The sequence below is a fragment of the Schistocerca americana genome, chromosome 4 (genome assembly GCF_021461395.2).
Source record: "Schistocerca americana isolate TAMUIC-IGC-003095 chromosome 4, iqSchAmer2.1, whole genome shotgun sequence".
Classification (NCBI taxonomy): Eukaryota; Metazoa; Arthropoda; class Insecta; order Orthoptera; family Acrididae; genus Schistocerca; species Schistocerca americana.
In genome coordinates this window covers 122,569,995-122,582,658 of record NC_060122.1, presented here as the reverse complement: position 1 = coordinate 122,582,658, position 12,664 = coordinate 122,569,995, and the positions used below count along the sequence as shown (strand labels likewise).

Here is a 12,664-nt window from a genome sequence, read left to right as displayed (position 1 = left end):
TGATCAATACTATAAAATTTCCTGTAGAACAACGAAGTTCACAACCTAGAAGGCTGATGTCAAGTGGCAGAGGCAGGCCATTAGCCAACGCATGAAAAAGTTCTGGGGAGATAAAAAAAAGACTGTACGTTTGTCTTGGGCTCTAAGCGACCTATAATTGGCCAAATTCTGTAATAAAGAAAAGTACATTATGGTACTAGTCTTGGACTGTGGCAGAACCGGAAAACAAGAGACTCGAAGACTTTGAGATGAAGTGCTGTAGCAGAATATTTAAAATTAGGAGGACTGATAAGGTAAGGAACGAGGAGGTTCTCCAGAAAATCGGTGAGGGAAAGATATTTGGAAAATACTGAAAATAACGGACAGAATGATCGGACATCTCTTAAGACATGAGAGAATAACTTCCATGATGCCAGATAGCTACAGACGGTAATAACTGCAGGGCAAGAAAGGAAGTGGAATACATCCAACAAATCACTGAGGACGTAGGCGGCACGTGCTACTGTGAGATGAAGAGATTTGTATTCCTGGCTGGCCGCATCATACTGATGACTCAAAATACATCAGTGTTAAGCCTTAAGATAAACACTGCTTACTATGGGTGTTCGAATGGGTCAAATGGCTATGAGCGCTATGGGACACAACAGTTGAGGTCAGTAAGTCCCCTAGAACTTAGAACTACTTAAACCTAACTAACCTAAGGACATCACACACATCCATGCCCAAGGCAGGATTCGAACCTGCGACCGTAGCAGTCGCACAGTTCCTGACTGTAGGTGTATTAGCCCATACTCTTCCAGTCAGATCAGTAGTCTTCACATCTGCCTCATACTCTTCAGTCTTCTGAGTGCATCGTGCCATGGATTGCGATGATGAGTGGAGGGTCAGACGTTCTTAGCCAGCTATAACAAGCAACAGATTTTAACAGACAGATTAATGAAAGATGATTATGTAAAGTGTCACGCTTCACTCGTCGCTCAACAACTATACCATGTCCAGGGAATAAAAGCACCTATCGTTCGGGGCCGTTACATGTTGGTATGCAAGCAAATACCGTCAGGTGAGAAACCTTTAGACATAATATGTTGCTTAGCTCAGTTTCTCAATGAGATGCGCACCTAATGCACCTAATCAACATTTTGGCACACTTAACATTTGGACACATAAAATAAACTCTCACCAATGCACTGTTAGTGGCAGCTTCCGAAATGATACTAAAGATAGGAAACAGACGTCTTCAGACGCATTCCTCTTCAGTCGTTTATCGATATCAGACAGTTACCCGATGAAGTCTCTCACTGGATTCTGAAGACTACAAGACGTGAATTTACTTTCCTTTCAGTATCCACTTGACATCAACTTTAATACAGCCTCATGATTTAAGAAATGATGCAGCTCTCCATACTACTCAATCCTGTGCAAGCTTCTCCATCTCCCAGTACCTACTGCAACCTATAACCTTCTGAATCTGTTTAGTGTATTCATCTCTTGGTCTCCCTCTACGATTTTTACCCTCCACGCTACCCTCCAATACTAAATTGGTGATTCCTTGATGCCTCAGAAAATGTTCTATCGACCGATCCCTTCTTCCAGTCAAGTTATGCCAGATATTTCTCTTCTCTCCAATTCTATTCAATACCTCCTCATTAGTTATGTGATCTACCCTCTAACCTTCAGCATTCTTCTGTAGCACCACATTTCGAATACTTCTATTCTCTTCTTGTCTAAACTATTTATCGTCCACGTTTCACTTCCATGCAAGGCTACACTCCATACAAATACTTTCAGAAACGACTTCCGGACACTTAAATCTATACTCGATGTTAGCAAATTTATCTTCTTCAGAAACGCTTTCCTTGCCATTTCCAGTCTACATTTTATTTCCTCTCTACTTCGACCATCATCAGTTATTATTTTGCTCCCCAAATAGCAAAACTCCTTTGGTGCTTTAAGCGTCTCATTTCCTAATCTAATTCCTGCAGCATCACCCGATTTAATTCGACTACATTCCATTATCCTCGTTTTGCTTTTGCTGATGTTCATCCTATAGCCTCCTTTCAAAACACTGTCCATTCCGTTCAGCTGCTTTTCCAGGTCATTTGCTGTCTCTGACAGAATTACAATGTAATCGGCGAATCTCAAAGTTTTTATTTCTTCTCCATGGATTTTAATTCCTACTCCGAATTTTTTTTTTTTTTTTTTTTTTGTTTCCTTTACTGATTGCTCAATATACGGATTGAATAACATCGGGGATAGGCTACAACACTGTCTCACTCCCTTCGCAACCACTGCTTACCTTTCATGCCCCTCGACTCTTATAACTGACGTCTGGGTTCTTTACAAATTGGAAATATCCTCCCGCTCCCTGTATTTTACCCGATCCACCTTCAGAATGTGAAAGGGGGTATTCCAGTCAGCGTTATCAAAAGCTTTCTCTAAGTCTACAAATGCTAGAAACGTAGGTTTGCCTTTCCATAATCTATTTTCTAAGATAAGTCGTAGGGTAGTTTGCCTCACGTGTTCCAACATTTCTACGGAATCCAAACTGATCTTCCCCGAGTTCGGCTTCTACCAGTTTTTCCATTCATCTGTAAAGAATTCGTGTTAGTATTTTGCAGCCATGGCTTATTAAACTGATAGTTCGGTAATATTCACATCTGTCAACACCTGCTTTCTTTGGGATTGGAATTATTACATTCTTCTTGAAGTCTGAGGGAATTTCGCCTGTCTCATACATCTTGCTCACTAGATGGCTCTCCCAAGGCTGTCAGTAGTTCTAATGGAATGTTGTCTACTCCCGGGGCCTTGTTTCGACTTAGGTCTTTTAGTGTTTTGTCAAACTCTCCACGCAGTATGATATCTCCTATTTCATTTTCATCTACATTCTCTTCCATTTCTATTATATTTTCCTCAAGAACATCGCCCTTGTATGGACCCTCTATATACTCCTTCAACCTTTCTGCTTTCCCTTCTTTGCTTAGAACTGGGTTTCCATCTGAGCTCTTGATATTCATGTAAGTGGTGCTCTTTTCTCCAAAGGTCTCTTTAATTTTCCTGTAGGCTGCATCTATCCTACCCCTAGTGATATGCGCCTCTACATCCTTACATTTGTTCTCTAGCCATCCCTGCTTAGCAGGATATGGCTCTAAAACGGAAGAGGGAGTGGATATGCACTCTTCAGCCACATAATTGCACTTCCACCTGAAATGTCTGTTTATACAGTGTAGATATTGGCCGTAAGGGAAGCCGTTTGTTAAGGAATACATATTTTTAACCTCATATTGACACTTACGTGCTCCGAAAACGTTCTGCATAAATCATAAAATTCAAAATTCGTTAAGCATATTTTGGTAGGTTTAAGACCATCACAAAGTCAACGGATGACAGGTAATTCCATTTGCAGCAGATAAAAGGACATGATGGAATTTTCCTTAACGAAATAGTCTACCTAATAGGAAAGAATAGCGCTAATGGAGAACTGTTGCGTCTACCACCAATCTCTCATATTGATTTCAAACCTACGATGAAGGAAATTGCTTACCATGACTGGAACTGCGAAGAATAGCATGCATTTCAGAAACTAAGGGCAGAAACCTAGAGGCCATATAACTGGACATCTTTCCTGGATCGCAGTTCGACAATATGAAGCCAAGTAAAGTCATATGAGGTCTATGATTCGTATGATACTGGGTCACGAATGTTACCCTGCACGTTTATACAATGCGTCCCAGGAGGAGTGGTCAGTGTTAGGGACATAACAGGAACAATCTTTCGAAGCAAAGAAAACTAGTAAACGTAGACTGTAAAATTCATACGCTAAAAGCTGTTAGCACCTCTTCGTGTTCGCTACTGTGAAACATACTTTGGTTCCCATGTTTTGGGTTTCTTGTAAGGCCCAAGGACCAAAAAAACAAAAAAAAAAAACTTTCTAGTGAAAGTGAGCTCTAAAATGTTTGCCTCGAAAGTTCTGCGTACTTGTGCAGTGGGAGACATGTGTTTTGCAGCAGTGAAGGCGAACAAGTGCACATCGCTCTTAACGTATGCACTTCATAGCCCGTGTTTACAGGACATTTTTTTCTTGTATTTATCCATACCACCTCCTCCTAAAATACTGAAAGCTAAGTACTTGTAGTATAAGAGATATGTTTCGTAGTATCGGAGATGAAGAAGTGCTCATAAATCTTAAGGTATGCATTTTAGAGCCCGTATTAACTAGACACGTTGGCTTCGAATGATGGTTCCTGCCATATTCCTAAATATTGAACCCTATAACTACTTTCTAAAAACTGTGACCAGGATGAAGCTGACGTGGACAACCTGAATCATAGGAAACTGATATGCACGAAGTAGAAGGAAGCACAGAAATTACTGTGCAGCCAACTGGTACAACGGGCTTTCTCCTACCTACATGCGTAACATCCTCAGTCAAAGATTCGAATTAAGTAAGTTCAGTTTGATAGCGGAATGCTAGAAAGAAGCAGATCTGCAGGTTTAAGCCAAGTACTACAATTCTACGTGGTTCAGTCCTGTCGTTGGTCATTGGAATGATGAGTTGTATGTATGTGTAGTGTTGTGGTTTTCGCTCCGAATACTGGTTTGATGAAGCTCTCCATGCTGCTCTATACTGTGCAAACCTTTCCGTCTCTGAACAACTACTATAACGTAAGTGCTACTGACCTGCTCATGTATTCATTGTAATATCAACCGGTTCCTTCTTTCAGTCATGTTGTTAGACAAATTTCTTTTCTCCCCAGTTCTGTCCAGTAACTCAATATTAGTTACGCTATCCATATATCTAATATTCAGCATTCTTCTGTGGGGCAACATATCAAAAGCTTCTGCTCTCTTCTAGTGTGAACTGTTTATCGTCCATGGCTACACTCCGTACACTCCATCATTAGTTATTTTTCTGCTCAAATGGCAAAACTCTCATCATCTACTGTAAGTGTGTCGCTTCCTAAACTAATTCCCTCCGCATCACCTGATGTAAGGTGTTCTAAAACTATCCATCCATGTTACTAAAGGAGGGAGAGAAAATCAAAACAAAATGTTTGGTTAAGGTACGTAAGGTCCACGACAGCTATTACTGATGCTTGGGACCATTTAAACAGAAGGTAGCTTGGCGTGATAATTATAGCAGTATCAATCAAAGGGCCTCAGTTCTTGAAAACAGTCCCCCTGCAGGCAGAGCCCGCTTGCCCGCCCTTGCTGAGCTCACAGGGCCTGTTCGAATGCGGTGCCACTGGCCTGTATGCACGCAGTACATTGACTGTTGTGACCGTTCGAAGATTCCCGGCATGGCCGCAGTGGTTCCATCAGCGACAGCAATTCCAGCGATGAGGCCATCTTCTTTTTCAATAACAGTACATGTTCACACTCAGCAGCAATAACAAAGGATTCCATAACATTACAAGTAGACTTCTGACATCATATGTCCCTTATCGAAATATTTTTGTTTATATGTTAGCTCTTGTATTAATTTGAGCGTAGAGCATGTATATTGAAGACCCTCTGCGGATTGTGTCTGTGTGTTTTGGCTACTGTGTGGATTTTGGTAAGATTTCACTAATAGACAGATCGATCCACGAGGAAGGTTTGTGAATACAATTTATAAATAATTCGTGAAATGCTGAGTTAGAGTTCCCCGCAATTGCCAAAACGCCGCCACTGCCATGTTGTGACGAATGGCGGAACTGCGTGGAAACACAGGAGATGGCCATCCGATTGCACCTTCAGGCCGATACGAGGTACCACTACACCGGCAGGCTGGCACGAGCTGTCGCCAACTTCCTACACTACTGGCCATTAAAATTGCTACAGCAAGAAGGAATGCAGATGATAAACGGGTATTCATTAGACAAATATATTATACTAGAAATGACATGTGATTACATTTGCACGCATTTTGGGTGCATAGATCCTGAGAAATCAGTACCCAGAACAACCACCTCTGGCCTTAATAACGGCCTTGATACGCCTGGGCATTGAGTCAAACAGAGCTTGGATGGCGTGTACAGGTACAGCTGCCCATGCAGCTTCAACACGATACCACAGTTCATCAAGAGTAGTGACTGGCGTATTGTGACGAGCCAGTTGCTGGGCCACCATTGACCACACGTTTTCAATTGGTGAGAGGTCTGGAGAATGTGCTGGCCAGGGCAGCAGTCGAACATTTTCTGTGTCCAGAAAACCCCGTACAGGACCTGCAACATGCAGCCGTGCATTATCCTGCTGAAATGTAGGGTTTCGCAGCGATCGAATAGGTCGTAACACATCTGAAATGTAACGTCCACTGTTCAAAGTGCCGTCAAGGCGAACAAGAGGTGACCGAGACGTGTAACCAATGGCACCCCATACCATCGGCCCGGGTGATACACCCTTCCAATGTGCGTTCACCGCGTTGTCGCCAAACAAGGATGCGACCATCATGATGCTGTGAACAAAACCTGGATTCATCCGAAAAAATAACGTTTTGCCATTCGAGTACCCAGGTTCGTCGTTGAGTACACCATCGCAGGCGTTCCTGTCTGCGATGCAGCGTCAAGGGTAACCGCATCCGTGGTCTCCGAGCTGATAGTCCATGCTGCTGCAAACGTCTTCGAACTGTTCGTGCAGATGGTTGTTGTCTTGCAAACGTCCCCATCTGTTGACTCAGGGATCTAGACGTGGCTGAACGATCCGTTACAGCCATGCGGATAAGATGCCTGTCATCTCGACTGCTAGTGATACGAGGCCGTTGAGATCCAGCACGGCGTTCCGTATTACCCTCCTGAACCCATCGATTCCATATTCTGGTGACAGGCAATGGATCTCGGCAAACGCGAGCGGCAATGTCGCGATACAATGAACCGCAATCTAGATAGGCTACAATCCGAAAGTCGGAAACGTGATGGTACGCATATTTCCTCCTTAGACGAGGCATCACAACAACGTTTCACCAGGCAACGCCGGTCAACTGCTGTTCGTGTATGAGAAATAGGTTGGAAACTTACCCCATGTCAGCACGTCTTAGGCGTCGCCACCGGCGCCAACCTTGTGTGAATGCTCTGAAAAGCTAATCATTTGCATATCACAGCATCTTCTTCATGTCGGTTAAATTTTGCTGGTGCAGCAATTTTCATGGCCAGTAACGTAAATGAACTGTGAAGCAGGACGTATCATGTATTAAGCTGGAGTTAATATATAGAGTTAACATGTAAGAAATGTGAAGGGAAATGTGGGATAGGTTACACAGAAAACATAGGTCTTGTCGTACTGAATGTGCAGTCGGGCATCTGGTAAGTGGGTGTAGATCGCGCCGAACTCTACAGGGGGCGGGCAGCCTGGGTGAGACAGCTGCTCTCCTTGCCATGCGACATTACTCCAAACTGCAATTGAGTATCGAATCGATAACATTCTACCCCCTGAGAACTTTGCTCGAGTTTCCTGCTTAAATCGTTTGCTGTCTTGACCATTGTAACAGACTTCCTTCAATTGACTTTGGTTTCTCGAAGTAATCATGTGTCTATATACAAGGTACGTCTGAAAAGTTCGGTGTATGGTTTCAGAAAATAACGAAAACAACGGTTGCAAACAAAATACCTTTGCTGGCCTTCAAAGAAATCACCATTAGCTACAAGCTACGTCTGACATCGATTGTAAGGTTGTTGGTTCAAAATGGTTCAAATGGCTCTGAGCACTATGGGACTTAACATCTATGGTCATCAGTCCCCTAGAACTACTTAAACCTAACTAACCTAACGACGGCAAATAACACCCAGTCATCACGAAGCAGAGAAAACCCCTGACCCCGCCGGGAATCGAACCCGCGAACCCGGGCGCAGGAAGCGAGAACGTTACCGCACGACCACGAGCTGCGGACGGAGAAGGCTGTTGGGAACTGTCAGCAAAAGGATCTTGTTGAATTATTTAAGCACCGTGGTCAACCGTTGTTGTATATCAGCTTCATTACAGGAGATGAGGTCTGGTGCTACCAACACGATGCGAAAACCAAACGGCCGTCAATACCATGGTGAGCATCGTTTCCTCGTCTGTCAAAACATGTCGGCTCTTACTAAATCCAAGATTGATGTTGATCGCCTTTTTCGAAAGCGAGGACTTGATCCATCATGAATTTTTACCCGAGAGAAACGGGAGACATGTTGAACACCTTGCCACTGACTCGCCCGGTCACCGTATCGTACTGGTAGCACCAGGTCTAATCTCCTGCAGAGATGCAGATATTCGACAACGTGTGACCACGGTGCTTCGAGTCATTCCACAAGACGCCTTAACTGACTGTTCCCAACAGCTTTACAATCGATGCTTGACGTAACTTGCAGCTAATGATGATTACCTTGAAGGACAGTTAAGGTGTTTCGTTTGTATAACTTGTTTCCATTATTTCCTGAGAGCATTCACCGCTCTTTGCTGATGCACCTTGTACTTCCTACTGACCCGCAGTAACTCTGCACAGGGAACCCTGCTGGATGAGTACCCTGGCGGTTCAAATGGCTCTGAGCACTATGGGACTTAACACCTGAGGTCATCAGTCCCCTAGAACTACTTAAACCTAAGGACATCACATACATCCATGCCCGAGGCAGGATTCGAACCTGCGACCGTAGCAGCCACGCAGTTCCAGACTGAAGTGCCTAGAACCATTCCGCCACCGCGGCCGGCTAGTACCCTAGTGTAACGATAATTTTGTTTATGGGCCTCTGGGTAGAGCTGTGATCAAAAATTCAGAGAGCAACACTTTTTCATAAATTAAAAGCTTTATCGTCATTTGGTTTTGATTTCCTGAACGAATCATCTACATCGCTTTGGTTTCCCGAGGATTTGTGAATTTTGCTTCTCTAACTTCGGGAGCGATGACCAACCGAAATTTGGTTCTGTCCGTAGCTCGAGAAGTCACAGCGGACGCCTTTTTCCTAACAAGACGAACGAATCTGCATTTGTGTCGGAGAGATCTGTACATTCGGTCGTCTCGTGAGCTCAAAAGCATCCCCGGTAGCTTCTCGAGCTGTGGACACAACCAAAATGGCCGTGCAGAGAATTTCGGCTAGTCGTCGCAGCCGAAGTTAGAGAAGCCATACTCCACAAATCCTCGGGAAACCAGAGCGATGTAAGTCATGATTCCTTCAGGTAACCAAAGCCAAATGACGGTAAACCTTTTAAGTTACACGTAAGTGACTATACTCAGTCACGTAGGGTTGTTCTCTCAAGTTTTGACCACAATTCTACACAGAGGCATATAAAGAAAATTACCGTTACGCCAGGCTACTCATCCAGCCGGGATACCTGTGGCGAGCAGGTGCGCGTCAGTAGGTTCAAACGGTTCAAATGGCTCTGAGCACTATGGGATTTAACTTCTGAGGTCATCAGTCCCCTAGAACTTAGAACTACTTTAACCTGACTAACCTAAGGACATCATACGCATCCATGCCCGAGGCAGGATTCGAACCTGCATTCGTAGCGGTCGTGCGGTTCCAGACTGTAGTGCCTAGAACCGCTCGGCCGCCCCGGCCGGCGAGTCAGTAGGAAATATCAACATACGTGTGCAACGTAATCGTGACTGCAATTAAATCTCTTCAGTTTTCAGTACTATGCACAGTGTTGAGCTTATTACTTCAACTTAAAGTTTCATAACGAGCACTCGCATTGCCTGCAGGGAGAACTGTGACCGTTGAGAGTAACATTGTGCAGCAGCCGCTAGTTGCATACAACTTTCCTTTAGTTTACGTGTTTCACGTGGCAGACGCAAGCGTCTAAAGAACCTGAGTGGCCGACGGCCACACGTTAAATTCATCTGGCTGTGTAAAGTCAGGAGAGTGCAAAATGTATTTCTAAAGTAAAGTTGCAAGCGACTCTGTGCAGCTCCATAGTTTTATGTTAACTCTGCAGCCTGGCACTGTGCTCATCGCTCGTAGCCACCGGCTGACGTCACGTTTTTTCCTCGCCTGTGCAGGAGCAGACTCCGGCGACGCGCGGCCCGGCGCAGCTGGTGCTGAAGGCGCTGACCAACGGCGAGATCGGCGCCGTGGACTCATGATGGGACGCGGCTCCGCTCTCCGGCCAGCGCCTGGGTCCTCCAGCGTAGGCGGCCCGGAAGTCGCTGGAACGACCTGCCTGGAGGCCGCTGGAAGCAAGGGGCGGGACGGCCTCTGCCCCGCCTGCCTCACCCCGCCACCCACACGCCCCCCTTCACGTTAACACGAGTCGTAGCCGAGAGCAGTACTCGTTCTCCCCCACACCCCCGTTACTTTTCCACGCCGAATCTTCCGAAGGAACTCATAACCTTTACAAGCAATTCGAGAAGTTTCGGGCGTGATTCTTTCTTCCACCCGAACGCTCCTGTTGCGCTGTCCGAGTGTATTTTGCTACGTTTCTTCTTGCTTGTGCGGAGATGGGACTTACGAAAAATGTCCCAAGTCACTAATGTGTCCGGAACGTTCGAGAGGTGCATTTATCTTGTTTTGGATTCGTCAAAGTAGAAAAGTGTTCTGACAGAGAGACTGTGTGTTAAATTTTCCATTTTTCCGTTTCAAAAACAACGTGTTAATGAAATATTCTAGTGTTATGTAATCTCAAAGAATATGACTTTAAAAAAGAAAAAAAGCCATAACCTGTCTCGTATGTATTTGTTGCACAGTCAGCGGAAGTAAGTGTACACCATGTCCTTCGTGACTGGATACCAATGCTTCGTACATCATTAATACAGCATGTGTATCAAACATGGTGGTGTGTCAGAATCAGACATCTATGACTTTACTGAAACTTAGTGACCACCCGCTTATCCAGTCGGCTGCCAGAGATTTCGATTAACGAAAAGAGAGTTAGGATTTTAATAAACCAGTCCAAGAACAAAATCGAGGTGTAAGTATTATGATAAGTGATGAGTGTTTTTTGCGGTAATATATGTAAACACTTGAGGTTTGAAAGTCCCTACATCGTTTACACGTTAACGGTTTTACTTCCGTCTGAGTTACAGATCGAATGATGTACGTTCGTGTGATCAGAAAGATGTGGACAATCTAAAATGGAATTCTGGTAAAACGTGCGACAACGTTTAACAGTACACAGAGTAAACTGCTTTTAAATGTTGAAATAGCTGCTGTCTAAAATACAAAACTCCCCTCAGAACAATGGTGTTGAAACAGGAGACTCAATAGAAGTTGACAGGGGGCGAGTGTAGCCGCTTTGACTTGGGGCTTCATTAACTTGCTTGGAAAGAAATGGAAAGAATACCTCAGGATGGGACACAAGTTTTTTAGGCAGACAGCAACGTCGTGTTTGCTTCTATCATGAAAGGATGAATTTGTTCACAGAGTCTGACGTCACATTATTGTGTGACTAGTTCAAGCACATGCTTCATTTAAATATTGTGTTAAAAGTGTCTAACATGTGGGTAGAAAGGAGAACTTAGCTAGAATTACTAGATGAGTGAATCCAGCAAGGTTGAAAGCACCACAAACTGAGATTATGTACTAAGAAATCACAGATATGAAATATCTAACGGTATTTTTTTGTGCTTTGGTGAGGGACATGTGTTTTCGATTGGTTACTCTAGAAAACCGAAGAAGAGAACATGTGCTAAGTATATGATACTGAGAACATTGCAGTTTATACTCATACTGTAAGAGAATAACTCACAGTAAAAAAAAAAAAAGAGTGGTAGTTTCATATCAACTGTAAAACTGGTCAAATATTTTTATGGTCAGATGTAACTTGTTCAATTCGGTAAGGGTGACCGTAAAGGCGATTCTGTTTCCAGATACTTTAGTCAGTGAATTATACATACCAAAAACCCAGTAAAATCTGAACACAATGTATTTGTGAGTTGCTGAAGTGGAAAACTTTTACATATTGATGGAAGTCACGTTCTGAAAACGTTTTCGCTGAGTAACAAGGAACATATGTTTGCGTCGCTATTTTAGGACGAAAGAAATAATCCTGCACAGCTATTTTCAGTCTTTACATGCCCTTCCGTTGTCTGGAACCACAACAAAACAAGGCAAGCGCCTTGCTTCTTTTAAATCTTCCTAAATCATTCGACTCTAAATCGGACCCCATGCAATTACGGCAAGAAAATGTTATTTTTCTAGAGAAATATGGGACCTATGTAAAAATTTCATAACTTGTTGAACGTTATTTTACTTATCGTTTAAGCTGAACATCAAAGACATGATGCCACACAGACGGGTCGAAGCCATATCAGAAAATGATGCAGAGATTATTGTAGAAAATTATAGTTTAAGATCGTTGTAAATAAATTTTGTGAGAATTTTCCCAGTTCGTGTATTCATTAAGTTAGGAACTATGAAGAATTTTATCGCTACGTCTTACGTTGTGGTTAAATGACATTTTAATTATGAGCAACAAGAAAAACTCCAGATCTGTGAAAGTACGTGGTTTTAAGTGAACAAACGTAGAAAACAGTATTTTACTTTCCGAAAGAAGAAAGAAAATTTACGAATCTGATTCGCTTCGTGTAGTGTTCCCATGTGTGTTTCTATTTCTATGTAGCTGCATTTGTAATAGAGAGCTGATGTATAAAAATAAAGCATTTCGTTTAGAAACTTGTACTGACTTTTTATGCACCTTACTGCACCACAGTTACATGGTTACACAGAATAGATATACAATTACTACAGATATGTCATTACACACGAAATGTACGATC

At 43.3% G+C, this 12,664-nt stretch overlaps 1 protein-coding gene across 1 annotated transcript in view; it reads left to right on the top strand.

Annotated features, from left to right (window-relative positions):
* LOC124613093 (RNA-binding protein Raly-like) overlaps positions 1-12,560 on the top strand; it is a 1,050,615-nt gene extending 1,038,055 nt beyond the window's left edge. Inside the window, exon 10 of the mRNA XM_047141685.1 lies at positions 9,950-12,560. Coding sequence (XP_046997641.1) covers positions 9,950-10,033 — 84 coding nt within the window. The 3' untranslated portion in view covers positions 10,034-12,560. The remainder of the gene's footprint in view (positions 1-9,949) is intronic.
* Positions 12,561-12,664: the final 104 nt, after the last annotated feature.